General features: G+C 35.8%; 2 protein-coding genes across 11 annotated transcripts in view; both read left to right on the top strand.

Moving 5' to 3' along the window:
• LOC129012641 (olfactory receptor 4N4C-like) overlaps positions 1–24,349 on the top strand; it is a 136,436-nt gene that overhangs the window by 102,912 nt on the left and 9,175 nt on the right. The window contains exons 1-3 of one of the 10 annotated variants that reach the window (XM_063651333.1): positions 13,537–13,556; positions 16,233–16,285; positions 18,665–18,786. The exons of 8 other annotated variants lie outside the window; for them this stretch is intronic. In XM_063651333.1, coding sequence (XP_063507403.1) covers positions 18,772–18,786 — 15 coding nt within the window. In that variant the 5' untranslated portion in view covers positions 13,537–13,556; positions 16,233–16,285; positions 18,665–18,771. Of the gene's footprint in view, positions 1–13,536; positions 13,557–16,232; positions 16,286–18,531; positions 18,787–24,349 lie in introns of those variants that run through there. One more of the 10 variants, XM_063651334.1, reaches the window with a different exon arrangement.
• Positions 13,188–17,200, top strand: LOC134738118 (olfactory receptor 4M1). The gene has a single exon (XM_063651356.1). It carries the CDS (start codon positions 16,262–16,264, stop codon positions 17,198–17,200), a length of 939 nt encoding a protein of 312 aa, XP_063507426.1. The 5' UTR covers positions 13,188–16,261.

A 24,349-nucleotide genomic window follows, 5' to 3' on the forward strand; every position in this document is an offset into this window, starting at 1 on the left:
GCTTTATTGAGGTATGATTTACAAATAAAATTTGCATATATTTAGGGTATATGCCTACTTATGAAATGATTACCACAACCAAGCTAATTAACACATTCATCATGTTACATCATTACCATTTGTGTATAATGTATGTATATGTGTGTGTTAACACTTGAGATCTACTTTCTTAGCAAATTTGAAGCTACTGTACATTTGGTCTCCAGTACTTATCTTGCAGCTGAAGGTTTGTACCCTTTGACCAACATCTTCTTTTTCCTGGAATTTCCCAGCCCCTGCTAACCACCACTCTACTGTCCATTGCTATGAGTTTGATTTTTTTAAATATTCCACCTGTATGGGATATCATGTAGTATTTGTCGTTATGTGTCTGGCTAATTGTACTTAGCATAATGTCCTCCAGGTTTATCCATGTTGCGGCAAATGGCAGGATTTCCTTCTTTTAAAGGCTGCATAATCCATTGTGTGTGTTTGTACCACATTTAAAAAATCTATGCATCTGTAGATGAACACTTAAGTTGTTTCTGTATCTTGGCTAGTGTTACAATGCTGCAGTAAATTTGAGAGTGCAGATGTGTCTTTAAGATAGTGGTTTTATTTCTTTTGTATACATACCTAGAAGTAGGATTGCTGTATTATATGAGAGATTTATTTATTTATTTATTTTTTGAGGAGGCTACATACTGCCTTCAATAATGGTTGCACTAATTTATATCTCTACCAAAAGTTTACAAGGGTTTTGTATTAGTCCGTTCTCACACTGCTAATAGAGACATATCTGAGACTGGGTCATTTATAAAGGAAAGAGGTTTAACTGACCCACATTTCAGCATGGCTGGGAAGGCCTCAGGAAACATACAGTCACAGTCATGGTGGAAGAGGAAGCAAACATGTCTTTCTTCACATGGCGGCAAGAGAGAGAAGACTGAGAACTGAGTAAAGGATAAAGCCCCATGTAAAGTCATCAGATCTTGTGAGAACTTACTCACTATCACAAGAATAGCATGAGAAAACTGCCCCCATGATTCAATTACCTTTCACTCGGTCTCTCCCATGACATGTGAGGACTACGGGAACTAGAATTCAAGATGGGATTGGGGTGGGGACACAGCCAAACCATATCAGGTTTCCTTTACATCCTTGCCAACACATGTTATCACTGGACTTTTTGATAAAAGGCAATCTAACAGGTCGTTGGTGATATCTCAGTGAGGTTTTGATTTGTCTTGAAGATTTCTGATTTTGAGCATTTTTTCCATATACCTGTTGGCCATTTGTGTGTCTTCTTTGGAAAAATATCTATTCAGATCCTTTGCCCATTTTATGAAATCATTTTTAAAATATCTTTTGCCCATTTAGAAGCTTGTTTGTTTGCCATTTGGTAGTATGAGTTCTGTATATATTTTGGATATTAACTCCTTATTGGATGTATGGTATACACATATTTTCTCCCTTTCTGTAGATTTCCCGTTCATCAAACAAATAAGGATGAGACCAATGTCCAGGAACTTTTCCCCATGTTTCCTTCTAGGAGTTTATGGAGCCAGGTCTTAATGTTAAGTTTATAATCCACTTTGAATTAACTTTTGTGATTGGAATTAAGAGAAGCATGGATTCTTTGCATGTGGATATCCAATTTCCCAACATCATTTATAGAAGAGTCTGTCCTTTACAGTGTATATTCTTGGTACCTTAGTTGAAAAAATTAGCTGACTGTATGTATGTGAGTTTAATTCTGAGCTTTCAATTCTGTTTTATTGGTCTGTATGTTTTTATGCCAGCAACATCTGTTTTATTACAGTTTTGTAATGGAGTTGAAATCAGGAAGTTTAATACCTCCAGCTTTGTACTTATACTTAAGATTGCTTAAGATTTTCATGCTCTTTTGTGGTTGCATATGAATTTCAGAATTATTTTTTCCATTGCTGTGAAAAATATTCATTGCCATTTTGATAGGGATTGCATTGAATCTACAGATCATTTTCAGTAGTATGGACTTTTTAACAACATTAATTCTTCCAGTTCATGAATATGGGATATGTTTCACTTATTTGTGTCTTCCACAATTTATTTCATTAATGTTTTATACTTTTCAGTGTACAGATATTCTACCTCTTTAGTTAAATTTATTTGTAAGTATTTTATTGTTTTTGATGTGCTCATAATAAGTTTTTCTTGATTTTTTCTTTCTATAAATCATTATTGGTGTAAAGAAATGCAACTGAATTTTTCTGATTTTGTAGTCTGCAAAATTACTGAATTTGCTTATTAGTTCTGACAGTTTTTAGTGGAGTCTTCAGGATTCTTTCTACATAGAATCACGCCGTCTTCTAACAGAGACACTAACTTTTTTATTTGGATGCACTTTATTTCTTTTTCCTAATTACTTTGGTTATGACGTCCAGTACTATGTTGAATGGAAGTGGGGAGAGTGGTTTTGTTCTTGATCTTTGAGGGAAACATTTCAATTTCTCATCATTGAGTATAATGTTTATCATAGGCTTCTGATATACAGGCTTTATTGTGTTGAGGTACATTCCTATAATTAATTTGTTGAAAATTTTGTATTGTGAAAGAATGTTGAATTTTGTCTAATGATTTTTCTGCATTTGTTTTGATTATCTCATGGTTTTTATTTCTTATTCCGTTAATGTGGTGTAGCACATTTGTTGATTGTGTATCTTGGATAATTCTTACATCACAGGAATAAATCCTACTTTGTCATGATGCAAAATCTTTTTAATGTCCTGGTATGTTTGGTTTGCCAGTAGTTTGTTGAGGATTTTTGGACCTTCGTTCACAAGGGATATTGACCTATAATCTATTTTTCTTGTTGGTGTCCTTATCTGGGTTTGGTATGAAGGCAATGTTGGCTTTGTAAAATGAGTTTTAAAATATCCCCTCCTCTTCAACTTTTTGGAAGGATTTCAGAAGGATAGGTATTAGTTCTTTTCAAAATATTTGGTAGAATTCAACTATGAAGCCATCGGGTCCTAGGATTTTCTTTGATAGGAGATTTTATTATTGATTCAATCTCCTTACTCGTTACTGTTAAGATTTTCTATCTCTTCATGATTCAGTCTTGTAGGCTGTATGTGTCTAGGAATTTATCCATTTCTTCTAGGCTATCCAGTTATTGATATTATCTTATGATTCTTTATATTTTTTGTAGTATGAGTTGTAATGTCTCCTTTTTCATTTTGGCTTTTATTTATTTAAGTCTTCTATTTTTTCTCAGTGTAGATCAAGTATTGTTGATTTTATTTATATTTCCAAAAATCAGTCTTAGTTTCATGATCTTTTCTACTGTTTTTCTAGTCCCACTTTCATTGATTTCTTTTCTAATCTTTCTTATTTCCTTTTTTTCTAACTTTGGGCTTAGTTTGTTCCTTTTTTAGTTCATTCAGCTGTAATGTTAGGTTGTTAATTTGAGACCTTTCCTCTTTTTTTTTGTAAACATTTATTACTATACATTTCTCCCTTAAAACTGCTTTTGCTGCATCCCATACCTTTTTGTATGTCATGTCCATTTTCATTTGTCTCAAGATATTTTTACATTTACCTTTTGATTTCTTTTTTTGGCCCATTGGTTGTTGTTTAATTTCCATATGTACATGAATTTTCCAGTTTTCCTGTTATTATTGATTTTAGTTTCATACCATTATGGTCAGAAAATATATTTGATATGATTTCAGTCTTCTGAAATTTCTTTTTTTTTTTTTTTTTTTTTTTTTTTTTTTTTTTTTTCTTTTTTTTTTTTTTCTTTTATTATTATTATTATTATTATCATCATTATCATACTTTAGGTTTTATGGTACATGTGTGCAATGTGCAGGTAAGTTACATATGTATACATGTGCCATGCTGGTGCGCTGCACCCACCAACTTGTCATCTAGCATTAGGTATATCTCCCAATGCTATCCCTCCAACCTCCCCCCACCCCACAACAGTCCCCGAAGTGTGATGTTCCCCTTCCTGTGTCCATGTGTTCTCATTGTTCAATTCCCACCTATGAGTGAGAATATGCGGTGTTTGGTTTTTTGTTCTTGCGATAGTTTACTGAGAATGATGATTTCCAATTTCATCCATGTCCCTACAAAGGACGTGAACTCATCATTTTTTATGGCTGCATAGTATTCCATGGTGTATATGTGCCACATTTTCTTAATCCAGTCTATCATTGTTGGACATTTGGGTTGGTTCCAAGTCTTTGCTATTGTGAATAATGCGGCAATAAACATACGTGTGCATGTGTCTTTATAGCAGCATGATTTATAGTCCTTTGGGTATATACCCAGTAATGGGATGGCTGGGTCGAATGGAATTTCTAGTTCTAGATCCCTGAGGAATCGCCACACTGACTTCCACAAGGGTTGAACTAGTTTACAGTCCCACCAACAGTGTAAAAGTTCTTAAGACTTGTTTGTGGCTTAACACACAATCTGTCCAGGAGAATATTCTGTGTAAGCTTGAGAAGAATGTGTTTTCTGCTGTTGGATCGAAGATTTTGTGTATGTCTATTAGATTCATTTAGTCTGAAGTAGTTCAAGACAATGTTTTCTTAATAATATACTTTCTGGATGATTTAGCCATTGTTGAAAATCAGATATTTAAGTTCTCTATTAATATTGCATTGCAGTCTATCTCTTGCTTTAGATTTGTTAATATTTGCTTTATATATTTAGGTGCTCTGATGTTGGGTATATTCATATTTATAACTGTTCTATTATCTTGATGAATTGACTTTCTTATCAATATCTGGTGACCTTCTTTGTCTCTTGTGACAGTATTTAAAGTCTATTTTGTCTGATACACATGTACCTGCTACTGCTCTTTTTGGTTTTCATTTTCACGGCATATTTTTGTTTTTTCTCCCTTTACTTTTAGTCTATGTGTGTTATTAAAGGTGAAGTGAGTTTCTTGCAGGCAGCGTTTACTTGGATTTTATGTTCATAAATCAATTCAGCCACTCTTTGTCTTTTGATTGACAAAATTTGCTTATTTATAGTTGGTAAGTAAAGATTTATTATTGTCAGTTTATTAATTGTTTTCTGGTTGCTTTGTAGATCCTTTATTCCTTTATCACTCCTTTGTTGTTTTCCTTTGTGATTTGATCATTTTCTTCAGTAGTATGCTTTGATTCTTTTCTGTTTATCTTTTGTGTATTTACTATAGGTTTTTAATTTGTGGTTGCCATGAAGCTTACATAAATATTCTTATTGTTTAACCAATTCATTTAAAAACAATGACATCTTAACTTTGATTGCTAAAGAAGCTCTGTACTTTTACTTCCCTTCTCTTACATTGTGCTTTTGATGCTACAGTTTACATTTTTTGTATGTCTTAAGAATTTATTATAGCTAGTCATTTTTCATACATTCTTCTTATAACTTTATAATGATGGTGTGATTTACACCACCACCATTATAGTGTTTGAATATTCTAAATTTAACCATATATATACTTTACCAGTTTTATATTTTTATATGTTTTAGTGTTACTAATTAGCTGCCTTTTATTTAATCTTAAAAATCTCCCTTTAGCATTTCTTGTAAGGCAAGCAATAGTGAAGACTCACTCAACTTTTTTTTTTTTTTTTTCGAAAAAAGTCTTTATCTTCTTCATTTCTGAAGGACAGCTTTGCTGGCAAAATATTGCTGGTTGGCAGTTTTATTTTTCTTCCATCGCTTTGAATATATTATTTCATTCTCTCCTGATCCTCAAGGTTCCTGTTGAGAAATCCACTGATAGCTTTATTTGGGTCCTTTTTTATATGACATGATTCTTTTCTCTTGCTGCTTACAAGCTTCTCTCTTTGTTTTTGATTTTTGCCAGGTGGATGATAATGTATGTTTGTGGATTCTTTTTTTGGTTGAATTGACTGGAGAACTTTAGGCTTCATCCATCTGGATGCTCATTTCTTTCCTGATATTTGCTAAGTTTCCCATGGTTATTTCCTTAAATAAGCTTTCTATCTAATGCTCTCTATTTTTCTTCTGAACCTACTATAATTTTAACGTTAGCTCTCTTGATAGTATTCCATGGCTTCTGTAGGTTTCATTCATTTTTTTTTCTTTTATCTCCACTTACTGGATGATTTAAAATGCTCGGTCTTTGAGTTCACTTATTTTTTTATCCTGCTTCATTTAGTCTGATGTTCAAGCCTCTATTACATTTTTTTAGTTTAGCTATTGTATTTTTCAGCTCCAACATTTCTGTTTGGTTCTTTTTAAAATATTTTCTGTCTCTATATTGAGCTTCTCATTTTGTTCTTGGATTGTCTTCCTGATTTCATTCAACTATTTATTTGTGTTCTCTTGTAGTTCCCCGATTCCTTAGGTAATGATTTTGATTTTTTCCAGGCAATTTATAGATCTCCAATTCTTTGGGGTTGGTCACTAGAAATTAATTTTTTTCCTTTGGTGGTGTCATGTTTTCCTGCTTCTTTGTGATCTTTGGGTGTTGATTTTGTCAGTGACTAAACCTGCTGGAGTCCTCTGTGGAGTTAAGTACTATAGTTTGTGCAGTGATCATTGTGGGTTCCTTGGTAGTGAAAGCAGTGTGGTATGTGCAGCTGATAATGGCAGGAGACAGACAGATTCCTAGGCAGACAGGGATAAGTCCCTGGTGAATCTCAACCTTCAAGCCAAAGACAACCTGAAGCCTGAAAACCAAGCCACCAGTTCCAGGTGGAGTCCATGACCCAAGTGAGAACTTCCTCAGTGCCTTTTAGTCAATTAAACGGTGCTTTTTCCAGGCCTGCCCATGAACCAATCAGCACAGATTCCTCCACTCTGAGCCCATAAAAAGCCCAGACTCAGCCTCACAGATGGCTCTCTGCTTTCAGCCCCACTCTTACACAGAGGGCTACCCACTTTGGCTACTCTCTCGTTGTCAAGAGCTTTTCTGCCACTCAATAAAAATCTCATCAGCCTTGCTCACTCTGCGGTGTCTGCATGCTTCATTCCTGTTGGTTGCGGGACAAGAATCCAGAATCCACTGAATAGTGGGTGTGAAAAGAGCTGTTAAGACACACTCCTGTTCACCAAGCTACAGAAGTGAAAAAAAAAATGCTGGGTGCCACACATCCCCAATTGCTGAGCTGTGGGCAGCAGGACTGAATGAGCTGTGACACATCCCCGTTTGCTGAAGCGGCCAGCAGTGAGAATGAACAAGAGCTGTAACACTTCCTGGGGGCTCAGACCTTGACTCCCAGAGCAAAAGCTGTAACACCTCTTCGGGCTCCACAGTTGCTGGCATCTCCGAGTTTTTGGGCACTGCTGCAACCCCCTTATCCAGATGTCAGCACTCAAGGCAGAAGTCAGTCATAGCATGCCCAAACCAACCATGGGTGAGCACTGAGCTACGGTGGGTGTCATGGGATCTGGGCAAGTGAGCATGAGTGGAGCATAACCTGCCAGGCCAAATGAGCAGAACGAGCTCAGAGGGCCTGAGTGAAGCCTCAGCAGAGGCTCTGCTGGCCATCGAGATTTCCACTTGGCAAAGTGGCCCTCAAAGAATCCTGTGTTACATCCATGAGGGCTGTTGAGGTCCTCGGTATAGAAGGCTACTGGAATTCTGCTCAGATCAGGCTTTTGGGGACTGCATTGATTCCTACCAAATGACTGATACTGATAGACCTCATCATTTCTCTTTGTTACCAGCAGTTTACAGATTTCTCAGCTATGTTGGTCTCCCTAGCAATCTGGGATGGGTGAAACTTAAACTGGTTTTTTGGGCAGTGCTCCAGTAGGCTGGGTAAAATGGTTCACTCCACTCTCCTTTTCTCTGCAAGGGGAACTTGCAAGCTGAGCAGTGACCTCTCCATACTGAGCACTGCCAGCCTGAAGGCAAAATGAAACTTTTTTCTACCATTTTTTGTGGTTATTCGTGAAGTTTTTCTGTCTGCTCTATTGTTTTAACTTCTGAACTAGATTCCTGATCTCTGCTAGTTATTTTTATTGGTGGATATTTGCCCAATTGTTGTTCCTTGTGGGAGGAATAAAGACTGAGATCACCTACTTTGCCATTCTAGCTGATGTCTAACACATTTTCTTTGTTCATCTGTCTATGGACTTTTAGGCTGTTTCCATATCTTGGCTTTTGTGAATAATGTTGTAGTAAACATGGGTGTGAAGGTATCTCTTTGAGGTTCTGATTTCAATTCTTTTGGACATATTCCTAAAAGTGGGATTGCTGAATCATATAATAATTTTGTTTTTAATGTTTTGAGGAACTGACACATTATTTTTCATAGTGACTGCACCATTTTCTATTTCCACCAACAGTGTATAGGAGTTTCAATTCCCTAAATTCTAGCCAACACTTCTTTTGTTTTTTGATAATAGCCGTGCTATTAGGCATGAGGCAATGTCTCATTGGTGTTTGGATATGCATTTCCTTGACAACTAGTGATGCTGAACATATTTGCATATACCTGTTGGCCATTTGTATATTTTCTTTAGAGAAATGTCTTCAAGTTTTTCACCCACTTTGAAATTGCATTATTGTCATTATTATTTTTGCCATAGTATGACTGATTTTTAAGTGCTTCTTATATAATGGAGTTATTTAAATTTATTTTTTTCTGTTTATTATTTTCCTGTTAAATTTGTCTTTATTTTCTAGTAATTTTAAATTGTTTTAATTTCTAACATTTTCCCCTATATTTGTGTTTGCCATTGATAAGTTTTAAATTTCATTATCAAATATGCTATAACTCTTTTCTTATTGTTTTTCCTTCATGGGGCAAGATATACCTAAAAGTTTTTATTTATTCCAAAATAATTTAAATAGTCTCTCTATATTTCTAGTAATTAAAAAAATTACTCCTTTGCAATTTATGTTAAGTATAAGTTATAAAATATAATTCTTTTTAAAAATCTGGTTAACCATTTGTTCCAGCACAACTTATTGTGTCCTCTGGGACAATAGAATTGAAAATGCATGTCATACTCTAGAGAACACATATTGTACATCGTAGCATTTTCCACCCCTAATCCTGGGAAATTCACCATTTTTCTTATTTCTTCTGTGAAATTCAAAAGTTGTGTTTCTATGCTCTTTGGATGAAGTGCAAATCGACTTTTAAATTATTCCCTCAGAGCTTATGTTCCTACCTGGCTTCCCCTTGCCTCCAGAGGATTGATTTTTGCAGTTACAGCCCATGCTGCTAGTTAGTTTACTGTTACATCAGGGCAGAAACTGATATATACCAACATGTAGAGGATGAAGTCCTCCACTGTGGGTGGTGGAAGAGGCTTCTTCTACCTCCTCCCCATAGTTCCTGAAGGCACCAAGACTGTCACAGTAATTGGTAGGTGGAATGTTGTTATAACATTTACATAAACCATCCTATTTTTGAGACAGTAGGATAGATATAATGATGGGAATAACTATGTAAAATGCTCAGAGATCAGTGGTAAGAAACAGAAAGCAGCATGTAAGGAAATGTCTTAGGGAACTGTGATGATAGTGTAGAGCAGGTCTTACTTAGCTGTGGAGTGGGTGAACAAATTGTTCTCAGCCTTGATCTCAATAATTACAGCATTTTTATTATTATTATTATTATACTTTAGGTTTTATGGTACATGTGCGCAATGTGCAGGTAAGTTACATATGTATACATGTGCCATGCTGGTGCGCTGCACCCACCAACTTGTCATCTAGCATTAGGTATATCTCCCAATGCTATCCCTCCCCCCTCCCCCCACCCCACAACAGTCCCTGAAGTGTGATGTTCCCCTTCCTGTGTCCATGTGTTCTCATTGTAAAGTCAGGGTTGAACAGGGCATTGAAGAGATAGCTTGGTCATTTTGTACTCATAGGATGAACCATTTGTAAACAAGCTCAGAGAAGGCTTTTTCGATCTATGGGTCTTCAGAGCGTGACAGATTATTAAAATAAACTTCCAAAATTTTGAATCCCTTTACTCCTGGAAGAAAGTCAGGAAAACCCCAAAATCTTTAGTTACTTCTTCTTATAGTTATTCAGCATGATCTCTGTGAAGAGGATGGGAAAGGTGAGGCTTGAAATATTTCATTTCAAAGGGATTAGTGTTAGTAGTAGTAAAAATTTTGAAAATAAATAGAAAAGCAAAAAAGAAACTTAAAAGCAAAGAGACTCTTACTTGAAATAAATGTGGGTGAAATATGTATTTTAACAAAAAGGATTCCAAGAAGCAAAATTAGGAATTATGTAGCAGATTAGGGAAAGACTAAATGAATTAATAAAAACAATTCGATGTTGTGGTGTTTAATTTTTGTCAAAGTCTATTGATTTATCTATTCAATAAAAAATCCATGTAATCATCCCATCCATCCATCCATCTATCCATCCATTTAACAAACACATATTGAAGACCATAGCATGCTAGGAACTACTTTAGGCAGTAGATATATAAATGAGACATACTCCATGACCTCAAGGAGCTCAGAGTTTCTGTTATATTTTGCAAAATACAAACTGAAAAATTACAATGTAATGAGTTAAAATTTGTACTGGAGGTGTAAACAGAGTACTATTATGGGAGCCATAGAAATATGACATTTTTATAGAACTTATATATACAAAATTCATACAAAATTTCAGGCATTTTAGAAAACAAGCTTCTGAGAATAGCTGAAGGATTTAAAAATAGTGATACATCAACAATGTAACAGGACTGTGGGTCTGGGAAAAATGTGGGGAGCATTATATGCATTAATCACTACAATACCTATGAAGTAGGTACTGTTACTATTTCCATTGCACTGATGAGGCACACTGAGGCAGAGGTAAGTGAGTTGCCCAGGGTTACATAGCTAGTAAGTGTTCAGCTGTGGTTAGGATGAAGGCACTGAGAAATAAAAATGAAACCCTTAGCTCCCCAACCTACTGAATGGAGCCTCTCTTGGCCAAGGGCACCCCAGAATAACCTTAAAAGCTGAGTTTTCATCCATGACAAGATAGGCGGTCAGACGTGCCTGCTTACATCCCCACCCTCACTTAACTGCCATTAGACTTTCCTACCTAAGTGCTAAATAGAAACCAGCTCTTTTGAAAGACTCCACTGCTGATATCAACCAACCACTGAAGCTGTCCCTCTTTTTCTGTGGTTTTAACTCAGCAATTAACCAGCATTCCTTCCTGATAAGAGACCAACTATATGCTACTCATGAAGGTGCATGAAGCACAATTGTGCATGTGCATGGTTGTCCTTTCATAAATATTCATAATTCCTCCTATAGCTTATTGAGCATATGTATTTCGCCACCTTACTCAGTACATACTCCTTTTGACACTGTCTTGAAATATTTGTTTCTGGCTCCTGGCCAGAGGCTATATTTCCCAGCCTGTCATAATAGCCACCTTCAGGCTGCAACTCTATGAGAAATAAACGTCTTCCTTTCCAAATTTATGAACCTCATCATTCTTCAGTTGACAGCACTAACACCCCATATCTAAGTATATTAAAAGAGAAATAAGCAGCAAATATATATAATATAATATATATTATAATATAGAAATATGTAATATATGTAAATATATAATTATAATTTATAAATAGATATATAATTTATATTATATATAAAATATATTTTTAATATACTTTAATATATTCAAGTAAATTAAAAGAATATATTAAAATATATATTAGTTGTATATGAAATATTTTCATATACTTTAATAATATATTAATATATATTACTATATATTAATTTTAATATACTTTAACATATTAGTGTATTATTAAATACAATAAAATAATAATAAAGCATATTAAAAGAGAAATAAGCGGCAGTGATCTTCAAAATAGTCTAATACTGATATCAGCTCTTCTCTGATCCTAATGGTTTCTTCTTGCCTTGTTTACTGTGGGCAACAACGCATACAGAAAATCAATGTAATAACTACATCTTGATATTTTCTGCTACTCGTTTATTTATGACACTCGAGGTCCCCGGGTTTCCTATACCCATCTATATGGTGAAGATGCTTCTGTATACTCCTTCCTCACCATCCCACAGAATAAGTGAGCTCAATATCCTAAAAATAGGAAAATTAATTCGCATTATTTCTAAGAAGTCTTGTATATATCCACAGTGGTGATTACATCACTGTTTCTCCCTATTGCTACCCAAATCTTTCTTAATATACCTTTCTGAGAATTTTACTCTCAACCTACTTTTACTTTAATGGAATCAGGATTTTAGAGGTAGAACAATTCTTAAAATTCTAGTTAAAATCCCTCCTTTTGCTATGAAGAAACTGTCATAGAGGAAGATTTCACAACCTCAACATCACGCAGATTCTTGTTTTCCCCCAAAGCATTGCTTCTCTTGAGGAGATTTCACAGTTCACTCTCCTACAGCGAATGCACCTGTGCTCCTGGGTATTTCCATAGTCATCCTCTAGGTACTACGTCCCTGTAGATTAAGAGTGGGAATTTTCTAGATGTTGTTAAAAGAGGAGCAGAAGCTTAGGAAGAGTAGGTGGGTGGATGTAAGATGAAGTAAATCTTCTTAGGCAACTTATCCAACCACTGCTCTAAGAGTAAGCACTGATTTGAAATAGGCATCCCCTCCTCAATGGCAACCTTAGAAAAAAATGCCCTAAGTCAATCTTCATGAGTGGCTTATCTCCCCCAAGAATTTCCCATAAACATAATTGCTTTGGGTTTTCTTGGCACAATTCCCAGCCTTTCTTGGGGTGTTACAGAGCATACCCAAGTATGTATAGTTTATTTAGCCCAATTTTATTAAGGACGTGTTATGTGCTGGATGAACCTCATTTTAGACACAGAAGATAGGAAAACAATATTTTTAAATTGCCATTGTGGAGTTCAAATTCCAGCTGCCTTTGGTAGTATGACAATAGCAACCTATGATCCATTGATAAATCCTGCCAGTTACATCTCCTGAATATTTTCTAAACAAATTATTATTCTCTCCAAATAGTTATTGCTGTATTGTTAGTTTAAGCCATATATATACATATATATATTTTTATTTTTCCTGTAATGTTGTCTTACTCCAATTTATTCACATAGCAGCCAGGGTGATATTTCTAAATTGCAAATTGTACAATAAAACTCTCCTGAGTTTTATTGTAAAACATATTGAAAGAAAATTGGAAATCCAATTTTATTATTGTGGGCTACATTACTTGGTCTTTGACTAAATCTTTATTTTGTTCTTATGCTTCTACTAGTTTTGGGTCTTCTACAGTTCTTAGAAACTCTTTCATGACACAAGGCCTTTTCATTTACTATTCTCTATTCCTAAAATGCTTTTCTTCAAACTTTCAAAGTTAGAAAAATGTCACCAACTCAGAAGCTTTTCTAAAATACTCCGTCACACACATACCACCCCCATCATCATTTACTCTACCATTGCCTTGTTTTTATATCCTGCTTGTCTTTTAGCACTAGTAGCAATTATTTTATTTTACTTATTTATATTTTATTTTATTTTTATTTGCTTGTTTACTTATTTATTGTCTGTCTTTATTTTCAGAATGGAAGTTTGATGAGGCAGAGATTGATTCTTCCTTGTTCATTTTTGCGTCTCAGCAGGTAGCATATAGTAGATACTCTAAATATTTGTGGGATAAACAAATGAATAGTTTATAGAAGTGACACAGAAGCTGTACATTTAGGAATAGACTTTTAATATCACATGTAGATAGCTTTGTTTTGACATGCTTTAAATGCAAGTGCTGGACAGAATAAGAATTGTTGCATCATTTATGGTGTTTTAGGTAATGGTTATGTTAATGTAGGGAAACTAGGTGTTTGTTCTTCCTTGAGGAAGTGACATGGTGTAGTGGCGTGTGTGTGTGTGTGTGTGTGTGTGTTATGAGTAGTGGCTGAGCATTACTAGCTTTGGGAGTAGGGGGTTTGATTGGCTGCCTGACTATTGGATTGAGATGCTCCAGCAAAATATTTCTTTTCCACTTGACACTTGTGAAGGGAGGAGGACAGAGACACTCATCAAGGAGTGTGGAGGGATGAATCCTTTGTATTTTTGTCCTAAGGAATAAATGTGGTTGATTTTGGTTCTTAATGAAAAGTATACATCATTAGTTTCTAATTTTATGACATATCTTGAACACTGAGGTACAAAAGAAAATCTCTTTGACACTTTTTTCTGGTAAAATCACCCTTTCAAGATTCCATAATACCTGATGTATGTTTGTCTTTTCAAGACATCAACACTAATTCACCTAAATTCTTTCTAGATTAGTGCCATTTTCTACTTCTGTTTTCGTGGAATGGGTATGGAGTAGAGCAGAGGAGGCAGGGGTGTTTTGTGTGACGACACTCAGAATCATTGCATCATGTCCCCATAATAATAAAAAAAAGCATATGGTCTTGTAATGGTATTTACCGCTTTAAAATATTCATTTCCTTTCAATAATAAAGGGACAATTATTTACTTAGGAACAAATAATCACTTCCATCTCGTCAAAAACTACATAGCATAATAGCAAAATATATAAATGAGGTGAGTAATCATAATATTTCAGATGTTTTTGGTAGAAATTTATTTGATTGTTGGAACCTCATAGTTGACTTATCAGTGAATGTAAATGAGTTAGTACACAACTAGCTCATAGCCCTCATAACTAATAACATAGCAAGTATATAATTATAAGCTATACTTGTTGTGTTATTAGTTATGGGGGCTATGAGCTGCCTCCTCCAGGTAAGTACAATAAGATCATTGTTTTTTGGAATCTTAGGAAATGTGTCATTCTGGATAACCTTATTATCTTTCTTTTGATTAAAATCTTCCTAAACCAAATTTTAAATTTTTCAATCTTATTAAATATGCTTAATTAACTCACTGAGGTCCACACTGGGCAATTTATGGACATGGGGAAATTGATCCCTTTTCTAAATAGTCCCACACTACTCAATTTCTGAGTATTTTTACCTTTCTTCTGCTTGCTACCAGATTCCTGGAAAACACTGTTTTTTTGTGTGTGTGTCTGCTTGTAGTAAGCCATCCCTTCTTCAAAATACAATGCTTCTATAAGATACTGAAAGTCATTTATCTATGTTTGTTAAGTTATGTATAAATTGAGTCAGTAGGTTCCAAAAATGGTGCATTTAATTTCTTTTCTCAGTAGTATACAAAGTGCCCATAAGTGTTTGGACACAGCCACATCTATTTGGTTTTACAGAACCTTAACTTTTTAAAAATTCCTTTTCATATGTAATTTTTTTAAGTAATAGGAGAGGCAATATCATAAAATATCACATCAACAGAAAAGAAACAACCCTTTTGTATTTGATGTTGGTTACAACAAAACTTACTTTGGTGTGGCAGTTTTTAACCTTACTTAAAGAAAAGCATATTTGGTAACGTGAACTCTAATTTCATTTTTATTTGACAAGTTTTGTTCTACTTAGTGGTGTCAGGTTCAATACAGAGCAGTAAGCAAAATTTTAAAAATAATATTATTCCCATTGTCACCTTGAAACAGCAGAGCAGATCAGCTCAGAATCAAATTGGGTAGCAAGCATACTCATTTCTCAGATCACTACACCTACTTATGTTCCTGCAATGGTGAGCAAATTTTATACTCAATGTAGTATCAGGTATTGATGAATCTGGTCACAGCTAGAAGAATTTTTTATATAGGGCCTTGCATAGCTGTATATTGTGGCTGGTTACCTGTTACCAAGGATTAAGCTGTACAGGTTTTGGTTACGGTTATGGAAAAATATGTCCATTCACTACTTATGAAGCCTTGGGATCTCTTTTCTGTATCACAACTAAAATACTGCTAGATCTGTATGTGTGCTATTAGAATGCAAGCCTAAGTTTCCAGGTTGGCAAGATTTTGCAACAAAAAAAAGATCTAGAAAAAAGAGGCCACACCTCTGATTGCCAGTCTAAAATTTGGCTACACTAAGAAGTACTTTCACATATTGCTTACTAATGTAGATGTTTGGGGGAAGAAGTAGTGCATTGCCGAATTTCAGAAAAAGTAAGATTTTTAACATTAACAAGCTGAGATTTGAGTTTCAAATATATGCCACACTTCATATAGTTTTAATGTTTCCAATTTATAAGTTCATCACATACTCTCTCCCTCTTGGTTTATCAAATATAAAATGGGCAACCAAATGTATCCTCGTGTAACCTGTTAGTGACAGGGAACGTATGACAATTTTGAAAGCAGTGATATAACTCTAGGTAAATGCTATGTGGACTAATTATAGTTTCTTTAATTTTCATAGCTATATTATGAAAAGAGTAAATTGAAGAAATGGAAACTGCAAATTACACCAAGGTGACAGAATTTGTTCTCACTGGCCTGTCCCAGACTCGGGAGGTCCAACTAGTCCTATTTGTTATATTTCTATCCTTCTATTTGTTCATCCTACCAGGAAATATCCTTATCATTTGCACCATCAGGCTAGACCCTCATCTGACTTCTATGTATTTCCTGTTGGCTAATCTGGCCTTCCTTGATATTTGGTACTCTTCCATTACAGCCCCTAAAATGCTCATAGACTTCTTTGTGGAGAGGAAGATAATTTCCTTTGGTGGATGCATTGCACAGCTCTTCTTCTTACACTTTGTTGGGGCTTCGGAGATGTTCTTGCTCACAGTGATGGCCTTTGACCGCTATGCTGCTATCTGCCGACCCCTCCACTATGCTACCATCATGAATCCACGTCTCTGCTGTATCCTGGTGGCTCTCTCCTGGATGGGGGGCTTCATTCATTCTATAATACAGGTGGCTCTCATTGTTCGACTTCCTTTCTGTGGGCCCAATGAGTTAGACAGTTACTTCTGTGACATCACACAGGTTGTCCGGATTGCCTGTGCCAACACCTTCCCAGAGGAGTTAGTGATGATCTGTAGTAGTGGTCTGATCTCTGTGGTGTGTTTTATTGCTCTGTTAATGTCCTATGCCTTCCTTCTGGCCTTGCTCAAGAAACATTCAGGCTCAGGTGAGGATACCAACAGGGCCATGTCCACCTGCTATTCCCACATTACCATTGTGGTGCTAATGTTTGGGCCATCCATCTACATTTATGCTCGCCCATTTGACTCATTTTCCCTAGATAAAGTGGTGTCTGTGTTTCATACTATAATATTCCCTTTACTTAATCCCATTATTTACACATTGAGAAACAAGGAAGTAAAGGCAGCCATGAGGAAGTTGGTCACCAAATATATTTTGTGTAAAGAGAAGTGAAAGATAGATTATACATTTTATAGTCCTCCTGAGGATCATTGTCCTAAAGCAGGAAGTATTTGCAGTAATAATGCTGCATTCACTTCTTCCTTTCATTTGTGTTCTTAAAATTTTACTATAATTTTTCTCTATTAATTCCTCTTTATATTGAAAAATAGAGGCATTAAGATGAAAATAAATTTACTCACACCTACCCTGAAATTCCTGACAGATCATTATTAGAATTTGAGATATAATAATAATCTGCTAAAGTACATTTTAACTAATTGTTTATTGAGTAACTGCTCTGCAGAGGCTCTGGCTTTGAGGGGAACATGTTGAGAAAAATAAATAAGACATGGAGACGTGTCCATTACAAATATGAAGTAAATGGCAAGCATATGGATGCAGCTAGCTTCAAGTTGGCAAATAAATATTGTTGTCATGTTTCAGTGTTGGCTCAGTGGAATGGTATCTGGTAAACATCTTGCTGGGTCTGAAAACAGATTATTTGTCCTTTATCTCCTCTTATTTCCAGAGTTGATGGAAAATGAGGATTCATTTATACAAGGTATTTCAGTTTATATTTCAGGTGATGTCCATTCAACAGTTTGGAGACAGAACTCAAAATTTTATCACATTATGAAAACAATTTTTATGAATTCAAAGCAGAGTATAATTTGGCTGATACATGAGATTCATGTCATTCCAGATGAAGCCTCCAGGCAACTAGCAATTTTTATAGCCAGCCCCTACTTACAACATCCTTCAGAGTGAAAGCAGGCTTGGGGAGAAATCTTCTAGGTTGACTGGGATTGGTAGACATCTAGCCGTGTAATTTTTTTCTAAACTATCATCTGCTTTGCCACTTTTGTATGTTTTCCATAATTGCTAATTCTGCCTCTCATGTTAGACTTAAATTGGCAGGGTGCTGTTTTTGTTAGTACTTAATTCAGAGTTCTTTCCCACTGAGACACCTAGATGTATTCGTTCCCATGATCCCTTAGAGAATTATTAGGGACTGATTTCCTGTTCTCAAGCACTAAAAACTCACTCTCCAAGCTTCAGAATGTAAGAGGTAGATTAGAACATTTGATTTTATATGTTTTTTTTAACTTAAATTTATTAGTTTTTTATTTCAAAACTAGGGAATCTTTTCATTGAAAGGCAAGAATGCATTGGGTGTATTAAGCTTTAGTCTTATTTTTTAAATTTGATAATGTAATATGGACTAAATTTTAAGTGAATTAGATCCTTGTCAACATTGGGAATGAATACATAAAAATAAATGGTATAACTATTCCTAGAGTTACTATTTATTTACAGAGATTTTATTTATTAATTGAGGAGGTAATTTGTGCCAGACCCAGTTTACCTCGGATGCACAGGATGGAATGGTGGTACACAAAGCTTGCTTTTCGCTTTGGGAATTTTTCCTTATGGTGACCCTCTTCGATCTTCAATGCTGTGTTACTTCTTTTCTAGGAACCCAAAGGCACGGATTGATGTTATGAGTCCTGATTTTTGAGTTGACTTCTCATCACCTGGAAGTGAATAAAACAGTAGACTTCTCTAACATTTTGTAACACAGCATGAAAAAATATAAAGTAAAAAAGATTTATATATATAAAATATAAAATGATGAGTTATGTTTCTAAATCTTTTATCATCTTACTGTCATTTCTCTGTATTTGATCTAGCTAGACTTCTATTCATTTTGTCACTTGTCTTTCATCAAACTAGGACTGATGTTCTTGGGAAAGAGACCACTGATTTGATATGCTCTTCAAACACCAGCACACTGTACTATAGAAGGATATTTACTGAAAATATTGAAGCTAGTAATACAAAGGAAAAAGGCATAAAAATAGTAGTGTGATAACTAATTGCTTACTTAGGAATATTATCTGAAATTAGAAACTAATATCAATAAAGAAAAAGGGGAACTTTTGGCAAACTCTAGTAAGTAATAACTGAGCCTGATTCATGGAGGACATAATTGGAATAAGGACTGAGAGCAATTTCACCCCTTGGAGGACATTTGGAAGTGCCCAGAGACATTTGTGGTGGTCACAACTGAGGACGTATATTGCATCTGGTACTATTTAGACATCTTACAATGCACAGGACAGCCCCCAGCCCCTGACTCCCACATGAATTATCTGGCCCAAAATGTCAATAGTGCCGAGAATAAAGAACTCCATCAGGCTGAGAAACCCTGACTTAAATAATGGGCAGGGATAAGGCAGGTTAGTGTAGAAGAAATAGGTGCTAACCTCATATGCAACGCTGTCTCATTGAATATTGTTTCCAAATAGCTCAGTATCCTCAGCAGTCAAATAGAAAATATGTCTCAGGACTCCTTTTCCCTATATAACTCCTACATTTTTTTTCAGTTACTTTAAATGTCTTTAAATCTCTTTTTTTTTCCCTTCAGTCTCTCCTACTCCTCCTCCTTTCAAAACTGCCGCTGAGCTACTATGTTTAAAATCAGCAATATCCCGATTGAGTAAATTATCTTTAGTTCAGTATTGTGACTATACTTTCAATTATACACTGACTTGTGTGAGATTTCAGAACCCAAATCCCATTCATCTTCTGGCTTTTTGCTAATCTCAATATTAACCAGAATTTTATTATTACATCTGGTTAAAAAAGAGCTTTATTGCTCAAACAAAATTAAAGATTTTTGTTTTTTTAATGACTAAAATAATATATATGCATTAAAAGTTGAAAACATATGAATATATAAAGAACAAAACAAGTATCACTGGTAATCTTTTTTCTCAGGGATTTTCTTTAACAAGGTTTATAAAGTCTCACCCCTCCAGCTCCATTGTAAGCAGGCCAGTTGGCCTATCATGCATTGTTCCAAAATATAATTACCACAAAATAGAGGTCCACGTGAAGACAAGCTACAACATGCTTTACATAAATAAGTGTAACCATCAGATTTTATATCCCACAAAACTGGCATTTAAATAAAAAGGCCACGAAGTTTTAAATATGCAACAAAAATCTGAGAATGTTGTTTTTAAGAACTCTTTTGATGAAATTACCAGAGAACAAATTACATTCAAACATGTGACTAGGACAAAAGGCTGGGTATACACACACACACACACACACACACACACACACACACACATATATATACACACAGTAGTCCTCTTTTATCCATAGGAGATATGTTCCAAGACACCTGTGGATGCCTGAAACCATGGATAGTACCAAACCCTATATATACTCTGTTTTTCTTATACATACATGCCTATGATAAAGTTTAATTTATAAATTAGGCACAGTAACAGATTTATAACAACTAATAATAAAATAGGACAATTATAACAATATGCCAACATTACTACTATTGCACTTTGGGGCCATTATTAAATAGAATAAGGATTACTTGAACACAAGCACTGTGATGCTGTGTCTTACTGATAACCAAGGTGGCTACTAAGTTACTAACATGCAGGTGGCATGTATAACATGGATACACTGGACAAAGGGATGACTCATGTCCCTAGAAGAATGGAGAAGGAAAGCTTGATATTTCATCATGCTACTTAGAATGGGGCATAATTTAAAACTTACGAATTGTTTGCTGCTGGAATGTTCCATTTAACATTTTTTGGACTGAAGTTGACCATGGACAACAGAAACTACAGAAAGTAGACACTGTGGATAGGAGGGGGCTACTGTATTTAATCTAATATTAGGCTTATTAAACTATAAACCTAAGACTAAAACTAAGGTAAGCAAGGTAGAACTGTACAAAATGCTATCTGCTCTGACAATGCAGAAACCATAGAACTGTACTCCATTTCCATCCTGTGGATCTCTCACTAAAAAAAGAAGAAAAAATATAGGTTTTGGATAAACATCTTTAAAAATATAAAACTCGGAAGCCAGAGAAATAAATGAAGAGAAATCAGCTTTTACTGTGAAGACTTACATTCTGTTTTCAAACCTGGTGGTAGGGCTGCAGATGGATAGCAGACAGAGCCCAGGATTCACACCATGGTATATTCACCCAATGATATATTCCAAAACTACCTAAGGTCCCAAAGGATATATATTCTTAGGGTAGTATAAAATAACTTTTAAAAAAATCCCACCACCTCAAAAACGCAAAAGAAAGAAAACAAAAATTAATGAAACACAAGTGGGATCACACATTTTTTGAGTTTGAAATTCATTGCAAGTTGATAATTTTGTTCACTGCATGCTAATAATTTTGTTCAAAGTTTCTGGTTCCAGACTTGTAACGCCTCTTTACAGAAAGAAACACCAGTATCTTCTGGAGGTTCTTACATTTATTCCAGGACTCAAAATATTCTGTAGATAGACTTTCAAGAAGTAAGAGGTGGCCGGGCGCGGTGGCCCACGCCTGTAATCCCAGCACTTTTGAGAGGCCGAGGCCGGCGGATCACGAGGTCAGAGATAGAGACCGTCCTGGCTAACACGATGAAACCCCGTCTCCACTAAAAATTACGAAAAATTAGCAGGGAGTGGTGGCGGGCACCTGTAGTCCCAGCTACCCGGGAGGCTGAGGCAGGAGAAGGCCGTGAACCCGGGCGGCGGCAGAGGTTGCAGTGAACAGAGATGGTGCCACTGCACTCCAGCCTGGGCGACAGAGCGAGACACTGTCTCAAAAAAAAATAATAATAAAAAAATAAAAAAAGAAGAGCTTACAGTCAGACATGAGTGAATACGCAATAAAGCAAGGCTCTGTGAGGGAGAATCAGAAGAACAACACAGAGAAAGACCAAAACCACAAAAGAGATATAGAATGTAAATTAAGTAGATTTGGTATGTTTAAAAAAACAAAGAAGGGAATGAAAATATGAAGAGGGACAAAGACGCTGTAAAAATAAACAGAAAATCTTAAGAAAAAGAGAAATTCAGATTCAGATTAAAAATTCAACAAATGTATTTAGTTGTAAATTAGTATCAGTAACTTAGCATATACAGCTAAGGAACTGAATTATGCAGGGAAGAGACATACTGGTATGAAGAGACCAAGACATTGAAAATAGAACACAACGATCTAAATATATCTCATTAATTTCAAAGGAAAGGGTAGATAAAATGTAGTGGAGGCTATATTGAAGAAATATTGCTGACATTTTTCCAAACCTAATAAAAGCCACAAAACTTCATAATCAGGAATCCCACCAAAATATTAATAGGATAAATGTTTTAAAATACACATTTAGGGGGCAGGTGTGGTGACTCATACCTGTAATCCCAACACTTTGGGAGGCCAAGGCAGGCAGATCGCTTGAGCCCAGATGTTTGAGAGCAACTGAACAACACGGTGAAACCCGGTCTCTACAAAAAAACGAAAAAAATTAGCCAGGGTGGTGATGCCTAATTGTAGTCCCAGCTACTCTGGAGGCTGAGGTGAGAGATCAATGGAGCCTGGGAGTTTGAGGCTGCAGTGAGCTATGATCCCAACAGTGCACTGTGTGTCAGCCTAAGCGACGGAACCAGACCCTGCGACAAGAAAAACAAAACAAAACAAAACAAAACAAAACAAAAAAGATGCACATTTGGGCACATAATAGTAGAACTGCAGATCAATAAAGACAATTAAGCAGATGTTGAAAGTAGAGATCATCTTCAAGGGAAAGGCAGTCAGGATAGTATCTCACTGGTTTCCTTCCTTCCTTCCTTCCTTTTCTTTCTTCTTCTTTTTCATTTTTCTTTCTTTTTTTTTTTTTTTTTTTTTTTTTTTTTTTTGTAGTAGAGTCTCACTCTCTGTATCTCATGCTCCAGGGCAGTGGCTCGATCTCGGTTCACTAAAGCCTTCACCTCCCAGGTTCAAGCGGTTCTCCTGCCTCAGCCTCTTGAGTAGCTGGGATTACAGGCCCATGCCTCCATGCTTGAGTAATTTTTGTATTTTTAGTAGAGAAGGGGTTTCGCTATGTTGGCCAGGCTGGTCTTGAACTCCTGGCCTCAAGTGATCCACCTGCCCCGGCCTCCCAAAGTGCTGGGACAGGCAGGAGCCACCACACCCGAGTGATCTCACTTCTTTAACAACAAAAATGTAAACCAGTGAAGAGTTATATTATGACAAGGGAAAATAGTTTTTATCTCAGTGAAACTATAATCAAATAAAAGCATCTTCAGAGCTGAATTATACTCCTAAATGTAGTAACTAGAAATGTAAAGTATCTAGAAGAAAACATAGAAGAATATATTTGCTTACAAAATTGGAATAAGTAATGATTTATTAAGCAGCATAAAAGCAGCTATAATCATAAAAAGTGATCAAGTGAACCTCAAAAAATTAAAAATTACTGCTCGTCAAAGATACACTATCATCAAATTAATAAGGAAATCATACACTGGGAGGAAAATTTTGTCTCTCTTAACCTCCCTGTTTCTCTCTGTCTTCAAGTAAAGAAAAATCAGCAAAAAATGTGAACAGACATTCCAGAAAAGAAGATACAGAAGTGATTAGCAAGTTCGCGAAAAGATGCACATCATTACTCAGCAGGGAATGGTCCACAACACACGATCAAGTGTTCAGGCAGAGCACGCTCCCACTACTCTGAGGAACAGGACAAAATAGAAGAGAAGGAAAAGAGGAAGGGGTTTATCAAGTGCCCCAAGAACATATAACATATTGGAGACTAGACACGTCCATAAAAATGACTGTTTCCCCATTGCCTGTTATTGCTGCCTGGTCAGTGGACCAGATTCATCCATGGCACTAGGAAGGCAGTCAGTTCTCATCCCCATCAGAGGAATCTTTCTAGAAGCTTATATAGCCAATTACCAATACATCCTCACCATCACGTGCTCTCTCCTGGACCCCGGATGCTCTACCAACATGGAGAAATATATTGAGTGCCTCCAGGTGCTCAGTCCCAGGCACTTGACACTCTAGACTATACAGCAGCGCTGGGAGGACTCAGCTTTCCGAGCTCCACAATTTTATGTTGGGAGTCTGTGGCAACTACTGACAAAAACAATGTAGCTGCCATCAAGATGTAGGCCTTGTCTGCTGCACCAATTGTTTTAAAGGTGCCTGGTATTTATTTTACTCGGGAATGGTAAGACACACAGCCATGGAAATGACTGTCACGAAGGAAGAAGTTTTTAGACTCACAAATCCCTACAAATAGGAGGTTGGTTAGGTGAGTGGGGAAATGGGAA

This window comes from Pongo pygmaeus, chromosome 15, assembly GCF_028885625.2.
Source record: "Pongo pygmaeus isolate AG05252 chromosome 15, NHGRI_mPonPyg2-v2.0_pri, whole genome shotgun sequence".
Classification (NCBI taxonomy): domain Eukaryota; kingdom Metazoa; phylum Chordata; class Mammalia; order Primates; family Hominidae; genus Pongo; species Pongo pygmaeus.

Bases quoted from the DNA above. Each gene is read 5' to 3' on its own strand.
- LOC134738118 (XM_063651356.1), top strand. From the start codon at position 16,262: ATGGAAACTGCAAATTACACCAAGGTGACAGAATTTGTTCTCACTGGC.